At 47.5% G+C, this 23,766-nt stretch overlaps 3 protein-coding genes across 8 annotated transcripts; 1 reads left to right on the top strand and 2 right to left on the bottom strand.

Annotated features, from left to right (window-relative positions):
* Nucleotides 1–3,144: 3,144 nt before the first annotated feature.
* On the bottom strand, nt 3,145–9,125 carry plekho1a (pleckstrin homology domain containing, family O member 1a). Of its 2 annotated transcripts, none has more exons than XM_058047903.2 (10): nt 8,908–9,125; nt 8,232–8,381; nt 7,077–7,217; nt 6,538–6,642; nt 6,376–6,474; nt 6,002–6,295; nt 5,818–5,915; nt 5,596–5,752; nt 5,408–5,520; nt 3,145–5,334 (listed from the first exon to the last, which is right to left on the bottom strand). In XM_058047903.2, the coding sequence occupies exons 1-10, from the start codon at nt 8,932–8,934 to the stop codon at nt 4,707–4,709; spliced, it is 1,812 nt and encodes a 603-aa protein (XP_057903886.2). In that variant the 5' UTR covers nt 8,935–9,125; the 3' UTR covers nt 3,145–4,706. The 2 variants fall into 2 exon arrangements, with proteins under 2 accessions (XP_057903886.2, XP_057903887.2); XM_058047904.2 differs by having other exon boundaries at nt 3,145–5,331.
* Nucleotides 9,126–9,670: 545 nt separating this feature from the next.
* vps45 (vacuolar protein sorting 45 homolog) lies at nt 9,671–14,173 on the bottom strand. The gene is made up of 15 exons (XM_058047547.2): nt 13,925–14,173; nt 13,645–13,779; nt 13,483–13,543; nt 13,312–13,391; nt 13,177–13,245; nt 12,968–13,105; nt 12,781–12,891; nt 12,570–12,704; nt 12,325–12,438; nt 10,787–10,954; nt 10,549–10,707; nt 10,331–10,438; nt 10,137–10,258; nt 9,944–10,075; nt 9,671–9,854 (listed from the first exon to the last, which is right to left on the bottom strand). The coding sequence occupies exons 1-15, from the start codon at nt 14,015–14,017 to the stop codon at nt 9,773–9,775; spliced, it is 1,707 nt and encodes a 568-aa protein (XP_057903530.2). The 5' UTR covers nt 14,018–14,173; the 3' UTR covers nt 9,671–9,772.
* Nucleotides 14,174–15,073: 900 nt separating this feature from the next.
* Nucleotides 15,074–22,660, top strand: pogza (pogo transposable element derived with ZNF domain a). Of its 5 annotated transcripts, none has more exons than XM_058047541.2 (24): nt 15,074–15,392; nt 16,175–16,256; nt 16,349–16,452; nt 16,529–16,583; nt 16,691–16,822; nt 16,911–17,048; nt 17,241–17,317; nt 17,393–17,859; nt 17,959–18,116; nt 18,205–18,305; nt 18,665–18,811; nt 18,992–19,126; nt 19,195–19,266; nt 19,349–19,440; nt 19,680–19,832; nt 19,951–20,010; nt 20,102–20,217; nt 20,326–20,374; nt 20,487–20,679; nt 20,747–21,055; nt 21,132–21,434; nt 21,511–21,708; nt 21,778–21,908; nt 21,995–22,660. In XM_058047541.2, the coding sequence occupies exons 2-24, from the start codon at nt 16,175–16,177 to the stop codon at nt 22,272–22,274; spliced, it is 3,552 nt and encodes a 1,183-aa protein (XP_057903524.2). In that variant the 5' UTR covers nt 15,074–15,392; the 3' UTR covers nt 22,275–22,660. The 5 variants fall into 5 exon arrangements, with proteins under 5 accessions (XP_057903524.2, XP_057903526.2, XP_057903529.2 ...); XM_058047543.2 differs by having other exon boundaries at nt 15,075–15,392; nt 16,352–16,452; XM_058047546.2 differs by having other exon boundaries at nt 15,075–15,392; nt 16,333–16,452.
* The last annotated feature ends 1,106 nt before the right edge of the window (nt 22,661–23,766 follow it).

The following is a 23,766-nucleotide window of genomic DNA, read 5'->3' as shown; positions in this document are numbered from 1 at the left end:
GAGATGCTGCAGGGCTTTGAGTCACAATGAAACAACACAACCCTCCCCCAACACACACACACACACACACACACACTGAGCCTAATGAGAACAAACTGTAACACTGACCTGGAACATGTAGGTGTGTGTGTGTGCGTGTGTGTAAATAAAAGATGTGATGGTGCTGATGATGCCACATGCACAGAAAGAATCAGCGTGAATAATTTAGACTTTTCTCATGTGAACATGACTGCTTCATCTCACTTAAAAACATAAAACCCCATAAGCACGCACGCTAACAATGCTAACATAGCTGCAGTATCCACAGCGCTTCGTTTATTCATGGTTTGTGGTGGAGTCATGTCCAATGTAGCGGCCTTCTTTTACCTTGCCGCTGAGAGGGTCGGGCTTGGTTTTCGCATTCGTGACGCGCTCACAAAGTAGGGGAAGCTTCGGTATGTTGCCAAAAACAGGGTCAGATAAGATTTTGACTTGTTTTTCCACAAAGTTGGTGATGTCCCTTAATTTTGCCCTACTATGGTGTTCCTCTTGCAGGTCGCAGACATGGCTGCTCCACTGGTCTCGCATTTTGTATGGCAGTTTTTTTAATGACGTCTAGCATGTTTGACGGTGTATCAAGGTCATGAAGATAGTGGACATCCTCCATAGCGTTGCAGCAACCGCGCAGGAAGAGGTTCCCACATCCTCTTGTGATATGCGGCCATGACAGGGCTTTGTCCATGTATGCTGCGGCTACTTCATGGTCATTCCCATAATATTCCTTTACTAAAGACTTGGCTCTGGTGTATCCTCTTGCAGGGACCATGTGTTGGCAGCTGCAAATGAGTTCTTTTGTATACTGTTCCAGGAAGTGTAGTCTATCGTAGTTGTTGGTGGTGTTTTGCGTTCAACTCTGTTTTCAAAGGCTCTGATGAATGTGTGGTACTTGAGAGGGTTGCCATCAAATATGGGGATTTCACGTTTTGGAAGTGCAGATAAGGATTGCTGTTGTATGAGGAGTGATGTCATTTCGTTTTGTTTCCTCATAATGTCCAGTATGCTGTTATTTTGTGGTCCTGCATTTCCTGTGACCATGTCCTGATGCTGCGTGGGAATGATGTGGATGTTTTGGGAAGTGACTGGATACGCTTGGGGCTCAAGGGGATCTGGGATGCGTTGCGTTACACCAGGTGCGTTATCGGCATCAGAATTTGTAGCCGATTGTGTAGTTTTTTGTGTGTTTTTACTGTTTGTTTAATGGGCTGTGATGGAACAAATTCAACAGCGTTGGTATGTGGCTGTTTTGATTGTTTCTTTTCCAGGTATGAGTTCATTCCATCAGACTTTTGATCTGGATTTACCACAAATGCCACTTTGTACATCAACAACGCAGAGTTTTGCCATTTCTTTTGCCATTTCGCCACCCAGTGTCAATTGTTCATGTCCCCTGCGCAGCTTTTCCTGCAAAGGGAATGTTCCTTTAATAACATTCCCACTTTTGGACAGATTTCGTAGAGATACTCAATTGTTTTAGGCCACCATTAAATTTACAAGTACACACAATCTACACTGCAAAACCACTGCTCAAGCTCTGCAACCATCATGTCCAATGGACAGTGATCAATTATATAATAATCATTATTATATTATTAATTAGCCTATTATTACTATCATCATTATTCTTCTTCTGATTATTATAGTAGTAGGCTAGTATTAGCCTGCTTTTATTAGCCTGCCCTATTATATAAAATTATATATACATAATTATATTATCATCTTAGTTTTCTCCGGGTACTCCGGTTTCCTCCCACATTCCAAAAACATGCTAGGTTAATTGGTGACTCCAAATTGTCCATAGGTATGAATGTGAATGGTTGTTTGTCTATATGTGCCCTGTGATTGGCTGGCCACCAGTCCAGGGTGTACCCCGCCTCTTGCCCGAAGACAGCTGGGATAGGCTCCAGCACCCGTGCGACCCTCGTGAGGAAAAAGCAGTAGAAAATGAATGAATAAATGAATATTAATATTATATTAATTATATTAATTGTATTATATTAATATATGATATTATATTAATTAAATATATAATTATATTATATAAAATTTGTCAGATTTTTTAGTAAAAAAATTAATTTAATAAAATCTATTTAAAAAATCAAATTATTTAGGGGGGCTTAAGAACATTTTAGGGGGGCTGAAGTCCCCCTAAAATAGGCCTAATGACGCCACCAGTCCCTTCTTCTTGTTTCCATTTTTAATATACTGTAGCTTATCAAATGACTAAGCGACAAGCAATATAAATGTATTAGAATCGCTCCTGCAGCGATTTGCCACGAGGTAACACCAGCACGCAAACCCACGCCACGACAACGCTTCAATTAGCCAGCAAGCATGCATTCAATTTAGCACCGTTCTTTTAGTACTGTACATCGGCGTCCCAATACGGATTCCACGGAAGCAAATATAACTGGTGGCCTACCTGTTTCCAGGTGAGTGCAAGGCAGTGGCGTGTGGCTTAGCTGACGTAGCGATCCTCCGGCTTGCTCCTGCCGTGACGCCCAGTTTGGTCGGTTTTGTTGCCATTTTGTTGACTTAATATGGCGGCCTGCTTTTACCTTGCCGCTGTGAGGGTCGGGCTTGGCCTTACACAAAGATACACAAAATCGGGAAAGCTTCGGTGCTGTTTATTAATTGAAACCGGGGTGGCAACCTGTGGGTGTAAAGCAATATTAACATAATATGATTCATACATAATGCGGCTTCCTCGCCTTTACTCTCTCCTCCCTGTTCGACGACATGCACGTGCTTTTTATACTTCCGCACACGCCCCCCCTTCTAGTGACCATGTCACCACACCCTACACCCATCTACGGATGGCGACCTAAACCTGTCTCCTACATCCATATTGACACTTGCTGTGATTGATGGCATGAACACTTCCTGCCTAAAGGGAAGTGACACAACCGCTCCTTTACCACACGCACACACAGATTCGTCATCAAGAAATGTGCACGCATGCATGCATAATGACACACACGCAGAGTGTTTGAGGTGTAATGGAGCGATGTTGCTCGTCTGGCCTACATCTGCTACTCTGCTCACTGACCTGCACACGTGTGCGTGTGTGTTTTACAGCAATGAATCATTTGATGACTCAATGAATCGTTCGCTTTGACAATTTATTTATTGTGCATGTGGTCCAAACAGGACCAAAACACGTGCAGCCATGTTGTTCACTTCAAACACGAACAAGAGGAGAAAATGATCAAAGATGGTTTTGCGTGTCTCACACACGCGCGCACACGCGCACACACACGCACACAACAGGAGCAAGAAAATAGTGGTGACATCAGAAATCATGTGCCAACATCTTGCGACGTAATGGTATCAGACAAGTTGTGTACTTTGGTTGTTGGTGAAAAGATGCACAGGAAAGAGAAGAAGACCAGTGTTAGTTAATAATGTTAAATGTAAAATCATTTATATTATTTTTATTCATTATTTGCCAAAGATGTGTCATCTGCAATGGTTGCATTGTTGTGTTGCTCTGCAAGAGAATCCAGTTTTGGAATTTGGGGCACGTCTTTGATGACATCACCGATCAATAAAGGGGTGACAGGAAGTAGCAAAAAAAAAAGCAATGGATGTGTCTCAATTGGCGTCCTGCTGTACTTGAAGTGCATAAGTGCGTTCACACAGAGAAGTACGGCAAAATGCAGTGCATTGTTCACTGTACACTACAACGGTGAGTGTGCAGTGCCCCAGACGGCGACGTAACTCCAGTGGTTTCAATTCACAATGAAAAAGGAGAAGAAGCGGATGGTAACTACTGCAATCACCTTAAGTGTAGAAGTGCACAATTTGGAAGACAGCCTTAGTCCTGTGAGTGCATAAGCGTGTTCCTATTGAGTGCACTCAAAAGGGTCAAAATGGTGAGTGTACAGTGCTGGAAACCGACTGCCCTCGATAGCAGAAGGGGGAGGGACTAACTTGAGTGGTTGCAATTCACTACTAAAAAGGACAGAAGATGAGGAAAAGGGTAAAAACGGTGATTGTCATTTCCAGAAAGTGTGTAAAGACAGTACAATAATGGATTTGGGACAGCACTACACTGTCTACACAGTATACTTATTAAAGAGTAAGTGTGGAAGTGCACAATTTGGAACACAGCCTTAGTATTTTACGTGCATAAGTGCACTGTCAGCACTCAAAACGGTCAAAACAGTGAGCGTACAGAGCTGGAAACGTACCAACCTTGATAGCGGAAGGGGGCGGGACTAACTTGGGTGGTTGCAAGTGACTATTAGGAGAAAAGATGAGGAAGAGGGTAAATGTTGTGATTGTCATTTCCAGTAAGTGCACGACCACTAATGGATTTGGGACAGCACTACGCCGTCAAAATTCAAGCCCTCAGGAATTGAGTAAACTGTACACTTATTCAAGTGTACTGATGGAAGTGTACCATTTGAGACACAGCCAATGAGCGACAACGAAGAAGACATATTGTTGTTATTGCTTATTATCTCCCTGATGGTCCTACATGTGCACGACTGGAGGACATCACTTCCTGTCTTCCCTGTCAAGTCAAGTAGAAAAATGGAAAAGACTTTAGAAATCGCTAAAAAGACAAGTCTGTCCAGTGCAGTTGTGCTTCTGCAGCCTTCAAAGCTGCGCTGAGCATCACAGTGCTCAAACAGTGGCATGTTCATCAGGAGGTCAAGTCGGGATCACGGAGACTCGTCCTCGGGCGACGTCACCACCGTCGCCGCGGCGTCCTCTCCTGCGGGTGAACCGGTGAGATCAGGCGACGTGGGCGTGGAGGTCATCTTCTGGTAGGTCCTCCTGCGCTGGCGCCGCAGCGTCTGGCTCTGCAGCTCCTTCACCTCCTGGAGGACCTCCTGCGCCTCCTGCCAGGAAGACATGGCCTCCACCAGGAGGCGCTCCGCCTCCGCACGCCTCCTCTCCAGCTCGTCCTCCTTCATCTGGGAGGGGGGCAGGGACAGGCGCCGGCTGGTGTCCCGTGATTCCGATGCGCTCTCTGAGTTGGGCTGACTGGTGCAGGATGAGTCATCGCCGCTGTGGAGCGAGGACGACTCCGCCGGCCAATCAGCTGCCACACTGTCCAGGCGTGGGATGCATGGCGGCGATTCCAGAAGCTTGGGCGCCTCCTCCATGTTGGAGCATTCTTTAAGTTTGGGGGAATTCTTCAGCCGAGGCGACTCGTTGGCTTTGGCTGGAGAGCGAGAGCCTCTGGAGCGAGACGATCCTTTCTTTCGGGCTTTGGACCGCCGACATTCCCTCCCTCTCAGCCGGGGCGAGTCACTGCTCCTGCTCCGCGGCGACCCCGACGACCTGCTGAGAGAAACACAACAACATCCAACGCCTGTCCCCACCCAAATACGACTCAAGTCATGTGACGAAGTCAGACCTGGAATGAGGCGAGTCGGCACCCCTGAGGTGATGAAGACGAGGAGACTCCACGCTCTTCACCAAAGACCAGCTACCTCCTCGCTCGCGCTCTGCTTTGGCCTTTTGCAGCTCCTGACGGACACAAGACGCAAGGTGAGACCTTCAAGACCCTGACAAAAACCTGTCCAGACCGGGTCTGAGACTGACCTGCAGTCTCATCTCCTCCAGCAGCTCCTGAGCTCGCTGCATCCTCTGAGCTATGAGGCTCTGCAGCTGACCCACCGGCTGCACAGAAGCCCCGCCCTCCTCTTCGGTTGGACAGCGGCGAAGAGCCGAGCGCAACTCCGAGCGGATCATCGCCGGTCTGTAAAGCAAAGGATGAAATGACAAGAGGAAGGGTGGTCAGCGTGGATGTGGACGAATCAGTACCTGGAGGAGAGGACTTCATCCATGGAGGCGCAGCGACTCCGCCCCTGAACGTTGGACCTCTTATCGGGCTGAGGGGTTCTAGACTGATTCTGGAGGACCTGAAAGAAAACACCAGACTCAGGTCGAGAGAAGTGGTTGGAGTCTGTTGCGCTCGACCACCTCACAAAGGGGTCTAAGTCTTCACCTGCAGCTGCTGGCTCTTGTGCACCTTGGAGCCTTCCAGGTGGGAATATTTTCCCCAGGAGCGCTCACTTCCCCTGGGCAGACTCCCAGTCTTCACTTTGGGCTCCTTGGTTCTGACCCGTAACTTGGACACGTCAGTGCCTGAGCGCTGACGTCCTCCGACCACCTGACACGCCGCCACCTGGCTGCTGGAACCCACACGGAAGCCGTTGTCCCATGAGTCACATTCCGAGGAGAACCCCTCCTCCTCGGCCACCAGGTCAAGCGTCACCAAGCCGTGACAGGATGTGGACGCCTGGTGGTCCAACAGAACGACATTGAGTGCCTTACGCCAAAATCTAGGACTGCTTGAGACCACCAGAGGGGTCGCAGTACCACAGTCATGAGGTGTCCTCTGGTAGGAAGGCGACGTCCTTGCGGGATCTTGGCTCTGTCTCTGGTGGGATGGACCAACACGTCCTCCTCCATGGTCACCTGCACAGAGAAGGTCATCTTCACAAGTCCTCTATCTGGGCATCATCTACGTCTGTAGCGCACCTGGTCTAGGACACGGTTCTTGGCCCTGACGATTGCCACGTTGAGCGCGTGGACCCATGACTCTTTCTCCTCTGGACTGACGGCCAGGAAGACCAGGTTGGGAACCTACAGGAGGACATGTGACGTCATAGCGGGGCAGGAGGACAGGAAGATTGCTGTGATGATGATGATGATGATAATGACATCACACAACAAGCAGAGGAAGACGTCCTGACGCTCAGCAGGGATTATCCTGCTCCCGCTCTGACACGCTAATGGGATTCTGTGGATTAAAGCTTTTTACTGGGAAAAAACCCAAAGGCAGCGGCTCAGCCAATCAGAGTGTGGAAGCATGTTAAAGCCCACCCACCACTCTGGATCAAAATCCACCAATGAGGACACAGCGAGCGTCAGGCGGGGACGAAGTAAATCTCTTGGAGGACGGACTCCTAGAAACACTGAAAGATTCCACTTTGGAATCTTTGGGATCAGCGGGAAGGAAACACCTCAAAGTGTCCTCCATAACGTGTCCTCCATCATGAGGACATGAGGGCACTGACCGTGTTTCCGGGCTGCCTGCAGCGAAGCAAAGTGAAGCGACTGTGGTTCTTCTTGCTACGACTCTTCGCCTTCCTCAGCTCCTCCGAGCGCTCATAGTCAGCCAGGTCGAAGACTTCCTGCGCCTTGCGCTCGTCCCTCACCTGAGACACACACACACACACACAAGTTAGCGTCCTCCAATGGAGTGCTAGCTGGTTTACAGTTTTTCAAAGCCACTGATGCTGTTCTGGGTTCATGGTTACTATAGTAACACCTCCACAACGGCGTGTTGCTGTAGTTGAGGTCAATGACCTCGTGTGTGTTACATAAGAAGATGACAACACAAACGTGTCAATAATGTGCGACAATACTTGACAGTATGTGTGTGTGTCTTACATAAGACCATGACAATGTGTCAATAATGTGTGACAATATTTGACACAAATGTTAACGTAGATGTTTGTGTGTGCCTGTTTGCTCACACTAACAAACTGTGTTTTTGTGTATCTGTGTGTTTTTGGTGCGTGTGTGTGTGTGTGTTTGTGTATCAACGCATCAGAGTGTGCTTGTGTAACGCTTGTGTAAGTGTGTGTGTGTTTTTGTATCATGCGTATTTGTGTATCTGTGTGAGTCTGTGAGATTATGAATCTGTTTGCTGTGATTGGCTGGCGACCAGTCCGGGGTGTACACCACCTCTCGCCTTAAGACAGCTGGGATAGGCTCCAGCGGTAGAAAATTAATGAATGAATGAATGAATGTGTTTGTGTATCAGTGTAGTTTGTGCATTATTGTGTTTGTGTGTCATTGAGTGCTTTTGGGAATTAGTGTTTGTGTATCAGTGTGTGATTGTATACGTACGAGTATGTTAGTAAGCGTTTGTGTATCAGTGTGTGTGTTTTTGTATATCAGGGTGTTAGTGTGTGTGTGGGTTTGTGTATTGGGTGTGCTTATGTGATTATGAGTGTGTGTGCACGTGTGTGTGTGATTTCATGTTCATCAGTGTCTTGGTGTGCGCTTGTGTGTATGAGCTGCAGGCTAAGTTGTGTCACATGATCTTTGATTCAGTCGCACGTGTTGACTGCTCATCCAGCAGCCTCTGTGTGTGCATGTACGTATGTGTGCATGTACGTGTGCATGAGTGTGTGTCGTGTCCTGGCAGGAGGGGGGGGGCTCACCTCCTTGTCTGAGATGAACAGGTGGTCTCCTCTCAGGACCACATAGCGAGTCCTCCACAGCTCCCTGAAGATCCCGCGGCCGCAGAACTTCCTGATCCAGCCCACCTTCTCCGGCTGCTGGGGGGGCGGATGTCCTGAGTCCTGTGGCCCCTGAGGGACGACACACGGATTCACATGCTGGCATGCGTTAGCATGGTGTGTTAAATACTGCAACCCCAACTAGATGGAACACCCTCACGTGAAGAAGGACCTACTTTCATGATGTCACAGCTCCTTTAGCCGTTAGCTTACCATGTTCTTTCAGCACATATGTGTTCTTTTCATGATTATTACAACACTGTAATAATAATTGCAGTGCATCTGCAACGTGAAGCCGCATTTCACTCTGATCTGTTTATAAACGTGACGTCCATGCAGTTAATGTGATATGCTCATTTCACTACTTTATTATCATAATTATAACATATTTATATTATATGGCATCATGATAAAATTAGCAGTGAGTGTACATACCCAACATGACATCAGTCACTAGCCACTTCATTAGGTACACTAATCTACAGATACAGATGTTTCCAATATTTTGACCCAGCTGACTGACAGTGATCGTCATCTTTGTGAGGTGATTGGCGTTCATAATGAAGATGATGCTGATGCGGGACGAAGGTGTTCCTACCTCTCCTCCGTGCTTGCTCTTCTTCATGTTCGCGGGATGCAGCTCGGCTTCTTCTTCTTCCTCAATCGTCTGTTGTCCTCCCTGCGCGCGCGTGTGCGGCAGATGCTTCCCCCCTCGGCGTGCGCGCGCTCGACAAACGCGCACTTTAACCTACATTAGGAGTGCGCGCGACGTCGCCATCTAGCGGCAAATGTACGTGTGTACATTCCATAACAAAGGCACTCGTTATTGACAGGGTTGTACGGTAACAAAGCAAGCATGAATACTTGGTTACAAGATCATTTTTATGTGTTTGTACTTTACTTTGAGGTCGGGCCGAATTTACTTTTACTGTAGGCTACTGTAGGCTACTGTAGGTTTTTTTGGCAGCCAATGGCTGCAAGAAGTACTAAGATGCCACTCCCCAATCAAGCCAAACAGTAATAAGGCGGTGTTTGATTAGCTCTTGTTGTACGGCCCCAATATAGACCGGAAGTTACGGCCTGGCTTGTAGCATTATCGGATTCAAATGCTAAATGGACATCGGTAGCTAATATTACTTTGTTTTGAACAAGTAGAAAACAGCATAAACTTGCTTTGTTTGTGTTCTAAATATCAAGACATTTACTTTCTGTAGTTATGTTATAATACTTAATATTATTAATATAATCACAACACTTATAATACTTAAATATAACTGATTCCGCTACTTTAAGACTGTGTATTGATGACACTAGAAAAAAACTAAATCGTATTTCCATTGCACTAAAAAAGTGAAACAACGTGAAATGTTATGCAATTTAGTCACATTGAATGATAAATACAAGATTAGTTCCACTGTCACAACAACAACAAGAGGGAATGTCGTTTTTGTGTTAGGTGGGGCTCAGCGTCGGTTGCCTTGACGACTGCTGCCTTGTGCTCTGTCGCTGCTGCCACTCATTGCTGACATCACTTCCTCCAGGAAGCTGGGGAGAGGAGAGGGAAGGGTAAAGAGCACCAGCAGACATGCCTTTGCTCTATGTGTGTGTATGTGTATGTGTGTGTGTGTGTGTACCTCTTGGTGTTGAGCACGCTACTTCCTCCTAGCACCATCCGTACACCTGGTGTGCTGCGATTCATGTTGTAAACAGTCAGAGCTTCTTCATATGTGGCGCCTCCAATCACAAACACGATGATGTCCTGGGGCCTACGTGCACACACACAGTCATGTCATGCAGAGTCATGTGACACCTATTGAGGACAATCACCTGTCTCTGAGGCTGCTGGCTCCAAGATACGGAAACTGACTGTCCTTCAGGCGACCTTTGACCAGCTGATCCAAAGTTTCGTGAAGAAGAGGCTGATGTTGTGTGTACACGTTCTCCACACCCTGCAAAAACACACACACACAGGTGTCACATGATGCGCAGCACACACCCACCGTGGTGGCAGTGGGTCTAACCTTGAGGCCTTTGAAGAACTGCTTGGTGATGGCCACAGCATCTGTTGGCGTGATGAGGTCACTTCCTCGCACCCTCTTCCCACCGTACTCCACCACACACGACACCATCTAACACATACCCACAAACGTATGTGACATCATACCAGAGTAGTGGTAACAGTCTTGCAAATGTTCTGGGACCTTTTCCTCTCACACAAGTCAGTTTCACACATCATCACCTTCCGGTGGCGCTCGGACACGCCCCTTCGGCTCAGTTCGTCCATGAGAGCGGGAAGAATGCTGTTGCTGTGGCGCTCGTACCTGAGAGCATAGAGCATGACCAGACGCACAGCGTCCAGCTCGGACACACGAGGGTTCTGAAGCAGGCGACGCACACTCTGGAAATACATTTTCAAAAAAATATACTTAGTTTTACTTTCTAGATGCACATGTGAGTAGAGATGTGACGGTGGTCACCTGCTGAGCGCTGGAGTGGTCGTTCTGACAGGCCAGCTCCTGCTCTACTTCCGACACCTCCATCAGGTGACGCTCCGACACCAGGCGGGACAGCTCGCCCACCACCGTCACATGTTTGGACACAGTGCCAGACATCTTCTTAAACTGCGGGTAGTTGTCCACAAACGCCTGGAAGGGGAGTGGTCAGTGTACAAAGAATTGGGCTGTGGCTCAAATGGAATACTTCTGTCATTACGCTTCAAAAGTATACTGTATAAAACTGTACTTAGTTCCTGAGGGCACCAATTTTGCAGTGTAGCCCTGCCCCAAATCCACTATGGTCATTGCCACTTACTGGAAAAGACGATCGTAGTTAGTCCTTTGGTTTCGTAGCTAAGATGGCAACTATTGAGAGTGGGAAGTATCTCTCACTGTGCACTCATCATTTTGTTTGCTTTGAGTGCAACATGTACAGTGCATCCGGAAAGTATTCACAGCCTTAGTAAAAGGAACATGACAGCCCGTCTGGAATTTGCCAAAAAGCACCTGAATGACTCTCAGACCATGAGAAACAAAATTCTCTGGTCTGATGAGACAAAGATTGAACTCTTTGGTGTGAATGCCAGGCGCCATGTTTGGAGGAAACCAGGCACTGCTCATCACCAGGCCAATACCATCCCTACAGTGAAGCATGGTGGTGGCAGCATCATGCTGTGGGGATGTTTTTCAGCAGCAGGAACTGGCAGACTAGTCAGGATAGAAGGAAAATGAATGCAGCAATATATAGAGATATCCTGGATGAAAACCTGCTCCAGAGCGCTCGTGACCTCAGTAGACTGGTCATGTACCTTGACCATATAGACAGTAGACATTAGCACACAGCCAAGATCTCAAAAGATTGGCTTCAGAACCACTCCGTGAATGTCCTGGAGTGGCCCAGCCAGAGTCCAGACTTGAATCCGATCGAACATCTCTGGAGAGATCTGAAAATGGCTGTGCACAGACGTCTCCCATCCAACCTGATAGAGCTTGAGACTTATTGCAAAGAAGAATGGGCAAAACTGCCTAAAGATAGGTGTGCTAAACTTGTGGGATCATATTCAAAAAGACTTGAGGCTGTAATTGCTGCCAAAGGTGGATCAACAAAGTATTAAGCAAAGGCTGTGAATACTTATGTAAATGTGATTTTCTTGTTTTCTATTTTTAATAAATTCAAAACATGCCAAAAAAACCTTTTTTCACATTGTCATAATGGAGTATTTTGTGTAGAATTTTGAGGTAAGAGATTAATTTAATAGTTTGGAATGAGGCTGTAACATGACAAAATGTAGAAAAAGAGAAGCGCTGTGAATACTTTCCGGATGCACTGTATACTGACAACTCTGAAACAATTAAATATTCCCATTTTCATTTCCGGTAAAGGCACCACGGCACCACTACACTGTGAAAATTAGCACCCTCAGAAGCTACTGTAAATACACTGTGGACAGAGTCTACTTAGTGAAGTTTAAGGGCAGAAGTGCATTACTTGAAACACCCGGCATTAGACTCTGTGTTACCTTCATGTCAGAGATGGACTCCAGCTTCTGCTGGCCCTTAGGTTTCTTCTTCTGGAAGTCCTCCATCAGGTTCTTGATGTTGCTGCCAATCTCGCCAAAGTTCAAGTACAAGTTCTAGAAAACAAAACATTCTTGTCCTTTTTAACATCCAAATATACTGTATCTCATCAATAACAAATTTTATTTTTTTACAATATACCGAGGGACACTGGAGCTTAAGTCGAGGCGATTTAAATCAGACTCACGTTAGCATAGAACTCGTCGTTCTCGGCAGACAGGACCACCTCTCGGAGGTCTTTGCTGATCCCAGGAACTCTGGACAGGTCAATGCGGTTGTTGTTGAGCCCCAGCAGCTCGTGCACCATGGCCTGATAGGTCCACTGGCGGGCCACACACACACACACAACTCAGCTGAGCCACGTTAAGCTGAGGTCATGGCGTGTTGTGGTTACTCACCTGGTTGAGCAGCGGTGTGATGGCGTCGTCACTTCTGTCCAGGATGAGCAGCAGGGGCGGGACTTCTGTCTTCCTGAAGTCGAACAGCTCATACTCCTTGGTGATGATTTGCTGCACAGAACAAGAAAGGGGATGTCAAAGGTCAGCGGGAGGCAGGTGGGGGCGAGGAAATGCTGCTGTTGGAAACCTTGACGCTCTCGGCCAGACGTTTGGACATGTCGGAGGACAGCTGGTAACGGATCATGGGACATTTCTTGAGGGCCAGCAGGACGGAAGTCAGGCCCTGTGTGCAGCGATGCAACATGGACGGCTCCCAGATCCGCCCCTGACACACACACACACGCAGAGCACATGAGACATAGCATCTATGGGAGCACTAGGGGGCGGTGCTCTCACCCTGGCCACGCCTTGCAGGTTGAGGGAGAATAGGTGAGGATTGACAGCGATGAAGTCTCCATAAAACTCCTGTGGACACACACACAAGTCAGTGCCATGTTGGTGGACCCAGAGCAAACAGGAAATTTGACTCACCTGCACTTCAGCGACCACTTCCTGTTCATCAGCCTCAGCAAGAGCTTTGATTTCACTTTTACTGATCACGTTACTGAAGTCTGAAACACACACACACACACACACACACACACACAACAATGAGTGTGAGGAACGTAAACAGTTATGGAGTGCAGCTGAGTGTGTTCTTACAGATGAAGTATACACTGTACTTTGGTCTCCTCAGTTCCTGGATGAGATGTTCCACATTCTCCTGCAACAAAAACATGCTTCATATTCTTACTCTTACTCTTTGCTTTAATGTCATTTTATTACTATTGTTGTTGTTGTTGCTTCTATAACGGTAAAGTGTACCTTTGTCGGTCTGAGGAAGCAGATGGCCTTCAAGTGTTTCATGCTTTCTCTATTTTGAGAGTCGATGCGCTCAAAGAGGTAGACCTCCTTCTGCAGGATCTCAGATTGTGTGTACACCATGCTCACTATGCTGGTCTACACACATACACACATGTAACAACATGAGGTCTATCGGTGACTGTAGGAGACATTATATCGCCGCCTGAATACATATGGTACGTAAACAGCGGTTATGTTGCTAGATAAAATATGATTTAGTTTAAGTGCAACTGTGCCCCACCGTCTCCTTGTCCATGAGCAGCACCTTCATCCCTGCTCCGCTGCTCTCGATCATCTTGGAGACGTACTGCTTCACCGCCAGAGTCACGTTCATGGCGGACACCCTGGCTCAACAACAACCACTGAAAGCAAAAGCGGGTCTCTGGGTGAGCCTCGGAAGGAGAAGAAGAGCAGTTATTTAGCCTGCCTCTGGAAGCTGCTAGGACGACACCGTCCGACTACTTCCGCATTGTTGATGACGTCAGTTATGCGTCGGTGCGTGGTCATGTGATTGGTGCCCGCTATCTCGAAGCTAAAGTGGATCGCTCAAAGTATCTCCTGCAGCATTCATAGGTGCTTTATTTGTTAAGTGTTTTGTTTAACACATATTTTGGTATAGATGTGTATTCGTATGTTTTACATGTTACGACCCGGTAGGCTTTATAAGCGATGTACAGAAACGTTACCACAGCTAGCACAACTACAACAGCTGGGTGGTGAATAAGAATAAAAGTTATTGGGCTTTCGGGGCAAAAAGATTAAAACGAGCGCTACTAATACTTAGAGTTCAGTATAATTATTTATGCACTACTTATTTGGTCACATAATTGCATTTAATAAAAAGGGAAAACAACCGTTTGTTGATTCTTACATTGTTTTATCAGTTGTCCATGAACAGGTTTGTTAATTTGTTCTTATATATTTTTTTTCATTAGATTATTTTTCTTAAAATCCTGTGTTTTATCCTGCTTACGTTCATGGCCGACAAGTTAAAGACAGCCTCATTCAAGGAGCTCGAAAATATCAAGGCAAACGTATCGGTATCAGTATCGATAGTGCCATCATATTCACTTGGTATGGATCGTACCAAAATTTCCAGAAAAAAACAAATTAACCAACAGCAAAATGATTTCATGTAGCTTTTAAGTCTTCTCCTTCCATTTTTGATGTGTAATGACTGTTACATTAAAGGGAATCACATTAAAATCTCTGCAAACGCATTTTACTCCCGAGTCACTTGTGAAATGTAGTTAACACAAGTGTGTTTACGTCCACATGCTAATAGCAGTTAGCACGTTGTATGAATATTTACTCAATATTTGGTCATAGAAGAAGTCTAGACTCTTACATTCTATACAGTATGCGCCAGTACCCTTTCGTGGTGTTTTGCACCCCGCGTACACATGTATATGCCGCACTGATTTGTGTTTCAATCGTATTAACAATTTGAATTTGTAGCTAGCTGTTAGCATACCACGACAAGCTAATATCCCTCCGCCCAACTGCGACGCAACACGAGGGGGAGCGGAAGAACACAGACACAGCAGCCATATCACACAGCGTCAGACAGCGTGCCGACTGCTAAACTGCTAGCCGCTAGCTGCCAGTCAAAGATCAGTTTCTTGCTTTGTTTGTGGAAAAGACGCCACTTTGCGATTAGAATTTCACTCAATTAAGACTTTATTCGAAACTTTAAAGCTACAGAAAAGGTAAGGGAAAGTATGTCTCACTTTTTCAAACGACTATTTTATAGAGTTGTTACAGTGGTTCATTTAGCTGCAGGGCTAGCTTGGTTAGCCTGTTAAGGTTAGCCGGCTGAGAGGGAGGAGGGTGGGTAGACACACATTGACACACATAGCTTGTTTACTGCTGTTCACCTTCGCCAAAAATTCCATAGAACGCACATGAACATCTTTAATACATTCAAACACATTGTTGTCCGCGATGAAGTTAACTTTGTAACATTTTAGCCAACGAGCTTAGCTTGCTAACTTTAATGTGTTGTATTTTATTAGCTTGAGCTGAAGCACTCTTCTTTAATTGGCATGTGCTTATTTGTTTTAACAAAAAACAGCACAAACGAGCAATCATCGCCGTTAGAATGTAGACTGAATGAATAATAATAACTTATGTTTTAACAACAATAACAACACAATGTGTCATTTTGCAATTGGTTGTGTACTAAGATCATATATGTCATAGGCTAGTTTACTGCTGGTACATGATAATATATTAGATTGGATATTTTCAGTGTGATAGTTCATTCATTCATTTTCTACCGCTTTTCCTCACGAGGGTCGTGGGGGGTGCTGGAGCCTATCCCAGCTGTCTTCGGGCGTAAGGCGGGGTACACCCTAGACTGGTCGCCAGCCAATAGTAATGTCCAACATATTAGTTATTACATTTTTATTATTTTAGTACATTCAGCTCTGATACTGATCAGTATTTATTTTGTGTTGACACACAAACATACATTATCTTTGATGGGCAGATGATGGAATCCATGGATGCAGATTCCGACTCACTGATGGAATATGACGAGGCGGAGCAAGAAAAGGAGTTCCCTGAAGAAGGTGAACATTTTTTGCCCCATCAGTGTGGCTTCACACAACAGGCACTCTAAACATGTCAGCAGCATGTCGTTATTAGCCAGTTTTTGTTCCAGCAGACGAGGATGTAGATATGAAAGAGGACGCCCCAGCAGTGAGAGTCATCCCCATCCCACTGCTGTCGGTCAACAGCCCCCAAACACTCAACAACACAGTGAAGGTAACTTTGCGGTTCTAAGTGCCCTAACTCTGCTTTCATCACCCTGTCCTCTTCTTCTGTTTTTTTCTGTGTTTAGCCATCAGGCTCCCTTCTCAGTTTCATGGTCAATGGTCGCCATGTTCCCCCTGCAGGTGAGTGCACTCGGTCATTGGTTGCTGGTCACCACTTGAAACGCTGTGAAACGGCACATCTTGTACAGTATATGCTGTGTGTGAATAAGTCCACCTTGTTCCTATAGGGGGCAGAACAGAGCTGAAGCTGCACCTTCACCCTGGCGGCACATCCAGCGGCTTTGTCACAGTTCAAGTGACACCCTCTGCCGGCGTCACATCGTCGCCTCCTCCTACTGAGCCCACCCCAATCATCACAGGTACAGCTGTCGTCCACATTCGTGAGCATCAGTACATCAACAACTTTACGATCGGGCTCCTGTGTGTGTGTGTGTGTTTGTGATCCAGGTGTAGTTTCGGGTGAAGCTGCTCAGAAAGTTTTTAATGAGCACAAGCTGAACGTTATTTCCCAGAAACATGAGCCCAGTGACACTCACCCCCACTTCCCACGCCGACCTGCACTGGCCAAAACAGGCATATCCAAAGGTTTGTATCCGTGTTTAATAAAAGCATTTTATTACACTTTATTACTGTGAAATTACACACCATGCTTTGCTACCTTTTAACAGCAAACTAATTGAACCTGTAGTACTTGCACACTCTGGTGGTCCATGAAGCTAGTAATAGGAAAACGACATCATGAAACTTTTGTTGTTTTTGACGTGTGTGTGCTTTCAGGTCCCATCAGTCCTTTCAAATGTCTCGTGTGCTCCTCTCAGTTCAAACTGATCCCAGCGCTGCGAGGGTTCATATGTGTAAGTCCGAGCTGAGACCAGTATGCAGACAAAAGAAAGAGACATCACGTGACCTTCTTGTCCACCACCCCACAGCTGTGCAGTCCAACCATCGCTGAGAGTCTGCAGAAGCTGAAGAAGCAGCAGCAGAAGAAGAAGAGACACAAGAGGCACAAAGAGAAGAACACCTGCAAAGTGTCCAGGACGCATACGGCCGCCGTGTCCTCTGTCAGGCTGTCCTCCATGAACATCTCCATGAATAAACTTGTTTTAAGGTATAGGTCACATGACGTCTTTGTCCCTCAGACTGACGTCACCCTGAAGACACCCCTCCTCTCTGATGATGCGCTCCCAGAGCAGTTGTCCAGCCCCACCCCTCCCGGCACCCCGCAGCTCATCCAGGAAGAACCAGCCCATCCCGGAAAACTGGTCATCATGTTGGACGACTTCTACTATGGATGTGACGCTGGACGGAGCCGTGACGCAGACCATCCGCATGTGGCCAGGCATTTGGGAACGTACCGCTGCATCTACTGCCTTCAGACGCTCCTCAACAACATCAAGTCAGACAAACACCCACATGTCATCACCAGTGTGGTCTTTACCTTTCAACTTTCTTTAATTTGCCTTTTTCTGCCCCACCCCGCTCGCCACTGCCTCAGACTGATGTCACACATGAAGATGCACGCCTCCAAGATGGCCGTACAGGACCAAGGCGTGGATTCTGTTTCCTCTTGTCCTGACTGCTTCCGTCGCTTCAGCTCTTCGTTTGCACTGCAGTGCCACATGGAGACTGTTCATGCTCAATACGAGTCCAGTGGTTAGTCTGTCTCCCTCTCTTTCTCTCTCTCACACACACACACAATGGCAGTGTGCAACAATCACATAATCCTGTTTTTGTTTTACAGCCAAATGTAAGATCTGTGAGCTGAATTTTGGCAGTGAGCCATCCTTACTGATACACATGAAGACCACTCATGAAGCAGGAGAGATGCCGTACGTCTGCCAGGTGTGATGCACACACACACACAAACCACAGACAGGTCATGATAGGCCTGTCACAATAACAACTTTTGCCGAATGCTAGTTGTTTTATAAAATTATTGGGCATCAATGATATTGTCAACATTATTTAGAGATGTTACATTAATTCCTCAATAGTATTTCAGAAACAGAATCAGCTTTATTCGCCTCTTTTTTGCTCTGAACCTCGATTGAGGGCAGACACGACACCAATGCACATGGCCGGCAAAATCATAGACTTAGTTTTGACTTATCGTGTGGTTAATTGACTCATCGATTATTGTGGCTGTCGTTGTTGTTGACTTGTGTGTGTGTGTGTGTGTGTGTGTCCATGCGCACGGGCAGGTGTGTGACTTCAGGTCGTCCTTCTACGCAGACGTGTGGAATCACTTTGAGGAGGTTCACGCTGACACCAAAAACCTGATGTGTCCTTACTGTCTGAGAGTCCTACAGAGCAGCTCCTGCTACCAGCAGCACATTGCCAGACATCAGGTACACACACACACACACACACACCCACACACCTAAACTGCACGGTTTGTACCCTGAAGTGACCTAATGATGAATGAATGTATGAAATGATTTATCTGTTTACAGCATGCTTGACTTCATAAATAATGTTGTCATACCACCATATTTCAACCTTCTGTGTGTGTGTGTGTATTTTTGCAGGAAAAATTAGCGTTTGGCTGCGATAAGTGTCGTCTTCACTTCCTGTACATTAAAGAGCGTCTGCAGCACAAACAGCTGCATCACAGCACACACATCACTCCTACACAACTCACAGAACTCAAGCCGGGAACCAAGGTACTCCTGTAACCACATGAAGACCAGCACAACAGGTTTTAAGTGTGGGTATGCACGTGTGTGTGTAGGTGACGATCAGGACGTACTCTGTAGTCGCAGAGAATGAGAAGGGTCGCACTCGAACGCTTGCCCCATGTAAGGTCAGTGGGAAGACTGGTTGTTTTTCAGCTCTTAAATTAACTTCTCATTTTCTCACGCTTTTCTAACTCTTCTCTGCTCCAGGTGGTCGATGTTGAGGACGCCCTGCCTCCACAGGAAACTCTAAAGAGGAAACCAAGGGAGAGTTTGGGACACCTGCTCTCCGACCTCAACAGGTACACACACGCAAACAACAAATAAAAAAACTCTTCAGTGGACAAGCCAATCAGTGGTTGGAGTTAGTTAGTTAGTAGTCTCTAATAGGGACGCTCCAATGCTGGCCAGTACCGGTGAACTGTTCATTTTTATCAGTGGCCAATCAATCGGGGCATCCTTAATCTGTGGTCTGTCTTCATGCGTGATGATTTAGGTCCTGTAACTAATAACTTGTTTTTTTTGCTTCCCCATATCTTAGCGAGGAGGACAATGTCGTTCGTCCTACCTGCCGGTGTGTGGAGTGTCTGAAGTACATCGAGAAGTTCACTGCTCACTTCCCGTCTGTGGTCCACTGCTCATTGTGTACATTCACCACGTGTTGCTCCTGTGCCTACGCCAACCACATGATCGAGTAAGCGTGTTCTCTCTCTCTCTCTCTCTCACACAAGCAGACACACACACACACACACTCTCACACACACACGGCATGTAATCGTCAGTCATCGGCATGTTTTTCATTGTCCCGACAGCGAGCACACCCTCTCCAAGAAGAAGCCTCGCTATCCCAGCATCTTCCAGCTGCACAAGAGGTGAGTCAGCCAATCAGCTTCCATCTTGAAGTTAAAGGAGACACCGTGCTCATCCTCTGCCCATATATGTGTGTGTATATTTGTGCGTCAGGCTGCAGGAGGAGTTGAGTTGCATGTCATGTTCGTATTGCACCTACATAGGAGACCTGATGGCCGCTCACCTGATTAATCAACCAGGGCACCTGTGTGTCACGTCAGCACACTCTAGTAAGACACACTACTACCCCAACACACACACACACACACACTTAAATATCCTTCTGTAGTTGTTACAGTTGTGGCTTTGGGTCATGTGGTCATGTTGTGACGTTACAGAGACCATCTCAAAGGCTGATAACAAATCACCAACGTGGCGCTCTCACAGGTATTTTCTGTTTACTTCCTGATTCCTGTCTTATCATCACCAGCATGTTAAATGATCCCTGAACTTGGCTTGATTGTATTATAACTTGTTTTTATGTTTTGATTTTTTGCAGTGTAGCATCACCACAGGATGTTGGAGGAGCTTTCGTCCCCATCCACCTGCTGCCATCCCATCAGCCCAGCCACCAGCTGTCAATCAAAGCTCTCACCTCCCCCTTCACCCTGTCCTCTCCTGCCGCCATGACGATCAAGGTCCTGAGGCCCCTCTCACAGCCTGAAGAGGTGAATGAGAAAAGAAATGCGGCAGTAAGTTTGCATGGCCACGCCCCTCACGCCACTGTCAAGCCAAGATTGACTCTTGGTTTCTTCGCAGACGCCTCTGTCGGTGAAGTTGCTGCCATCGCAAGAGCGCCTCCAGGCTTACGAGGAGTGGGAGTGGCGGGTGGCCAGGTGGGTGCTGACTCGGCGTGAGCAGCAGTTGCATATCAGCAAGGACGTGCTGCTGCAAACCGGCGAAAGCGTGGTGCGGGGCGACGACCGCGCCGCTGAGAGTTACCGGCGGGTCGTCGACTTCCTGTTCCACCAACCGCAGCCGAGCAACAAACATGGCCACCTGCCCAGGAAGGTCCTGTTGGAGGTCATGGAGAACAGCCGGACCTTCATCCTGTCTCTGTGCTCACAAGTTAGTAAAGACGGCGACAGACGTGACAGTGTAACATAGCTGCTTGTCATGTGACCTGTTGTCATGTGACCATCAGATCCAGAGTGCAGCTCTTCTTCCTCGCAGCGTCGGCTTCATGGATGAGCTCTCGATCTTCGTGAACGTGGACCAGTTCTCCCGCCAAAACCCGGCAGCCTTTAAGCTGCTGGGCTTGCCCGGCGAGACGCCGCTGTTTGACGTGGTTCTGTCCGCTCTCTCCGACGGGACGTCCCTCACACCCATGCTCTTCTTCCGAGGAGAGCCAATAGACATTCCCGAAGGATTCCCGGACAACGTGCTGCTGGAGGCGCGGCGCGGCGGCTTCACAGATGCAGAGCGCCTCCATTTGTGGACCGAAAAGGTGCAGAGTCTTTTGAACGACGCCACTGCTTAGACTCGTGATATCACGCGCTGCCTTTCTCTCTCTCTCTATCCAGGTGTGGCGCCTCCGCCCACAGTCCAACAAGTCCAAGTCCCTGCTGATGGTGGATGTCTATCGAGGTCACGTAACAGACGGCTTCAAGAGCGGCCTGAGCGCCACCTCCACAGATGCCATCTTTATTCCCGCCGGGTGCTGCTCCCGCCTGCAGCCGCTGGATGTGTGTGTGAAGCCCGTTCTCCACAACTTCCTGCAGGTACCCAGAATGCAGAATGCTTGAAACTCTTGTAGAACATACAAGCCCGAACGTGGTCTGCTTCTGCAGGGCCGCTGGAATCATCTGGTGTGCAACGGTGGTCTGGATGGTCTGGGTCTGGGCCAGCTGGCTTTGACTATGGCCTGCTGGCTCAGCGAGGTGTCGTCCACCCTGAGCTCCGACGCATGCATCTTGAAAAGGTCTGTAGAGCAGGAGAGCGCTACACTCCATCTGGCTCCTTGCTTCAGCCTAGTCCTCATCGCGTGTCGCTGTGGTAACTCCTCAGGTCCTTCGCCTCGGTGTGTCACCTCCAGAAGGAGCAGAAGGACACTGATGTGATGATCCAAATCTTGACGGGCAAGCTCATGCAGCCTGTTCCTTCTCCTCCACCTCCTAAATCACTGCACCTCCTGCTGGTGCTGCACGAGCCCAACCAAAGCCTGGACCAGAAGCACAACTCTCAAGGGGGCAACTCTCAAGGGGACAACTCTCAAGGGGACAACTCTCAAGGGGACAACTCTCAAGGGGACAACTCTCAAGGGGACAACTCTCAAGGGGACACATAAAGAAGTAAACTGTGTCACAATGGCGACTCCTGGTGGTCTCATCTTATTGTTCGCTTATGAACTTCATGTTGAATTCTGAGAATTTTCTTTTACGTTTAACAAATAAAGAGAATGTTTAATGGAACCGCTTTGAGGGCTCATGAGCCCATGTTGATTCCAGAGAGGAGGGTGCGTGCGCGTGCGCGTCTAAACCATGACAAGCTTGTTCTCGCACACAGCGTGTCGGAACATGAAACGTTCCTGATGTTGCAGTTAAATTTAGACTCCATGAGAACACCCTGACTTTCCCAGCATGCCCTGGGGCGAGGCAGCAGCCCCTGGAGGACACCATCATCAGCTGGGAGATGCATGATGGGAAGGACATCCGTGCCCTCTGACCCCTGTTGTGCTGGTTGTGCTGGGAAGGGCTGAGGGCGTGTGTAAAGATGAAATTATCTTCCGCACCCACCGAGTGATGGGAGCAGGATGCCGTGTTGTCATTTCAGAGTTTCTTTGTGTTCGGTCATATTGTGTCCCCAACTTCCTGTTGCATTGTGTTGAGAGGAAACACTATTCACACATTTGCAGGATACCTACATGCTTCGTGTGAGATGAGGTGAGGTCCTTATCGCTGTTCACTAAAAATGCCATGTCAGCAGCATCTGGGTGATGAAATATTATTTCATTTAGCATTATTGGATTCATATTTTATGATTAGGAAAGGAAGTGATGCCAGTGGCATCCATGTTGAGTTGTTGTTTATTAAGTTCTGGGAAAGACGGCAAATAGCAGACATGCGGCTCTGTCACGCCTCCTGCTAACATTCATGTTCTCAGATTTCGGATCAACATTTCCGATCAACAGAACGGAAGCGACTTATGGTGAACGAGGTGTCTTTTCTGCGGGAAAACTTTTTTTTTTTTAACCAAAAATCCCCTTATGCTGAATGCCAGATGTGTGGGGGTTTACTGTACTTCCTGTTTCTGCCTGTTGATGCTTTGGTTTGCAGGCATCATTTTTTAAAGCATCCCGCGGCCCGATTAGGCCCTGCCCACAGACCGGTACCAGGCCCGGGCCCCGGTGGTTGGGAACCCCTGCTGTAGCGGACAATGATCCTTCCTACAACCATTCCCAGCATGCACTCTGGACCTCTGCTGGCTTTCACACAGACGTCCGCCCTTTCTCCTCCTGTAGGCATGGATCCCTGACCTCTGACCTCATCGTGTTTTATTTTTAAGTTATGGATGAGGATGACATCACTAACGAGCACACAATCAGGTGCACTGGCCTGAGAACGGAAAATAGGACTGTGTGAGTGAGTGTGTGTGTGTGTGTGTGTGAGTGAGTCCATTGTTCAGCTTCCAGCTGTGCTGCAGTCCAACAAAGAGTTTGTCTTCCACCCACCGCTGACTTTAAAATAAGTGGACGCAGCCTAAGTCAGGCTGATGTCCAGCAGGGGGCCAGTCAGAAGAGGGAAGGGGGGGGGGGTGGACCTGAGGGTACCTTTACAGGG

The sequence above is a fragment of the Doryrhamphus excisus genome, linkage group LG7 (genome assembly GCF_037039965.1).
Source record: "Doryrhamphus excisus strain RoL-2023G ecotype Guam linkage group LG7, RoL_Dexc_Guam_v1.1, whole genome shotgun sequence".
Taxonomy (NCBI): domain Eukaryota; kingdom Metazoa; phylum Chordata; class Actinopteri; order Syngnathiformes; family Syngnathidae; genus Doryrhamphus; species Doryrhamphus excisus.
This window is presented reverse-complemented; position numbering and strand designations above follow the sequence as displayed.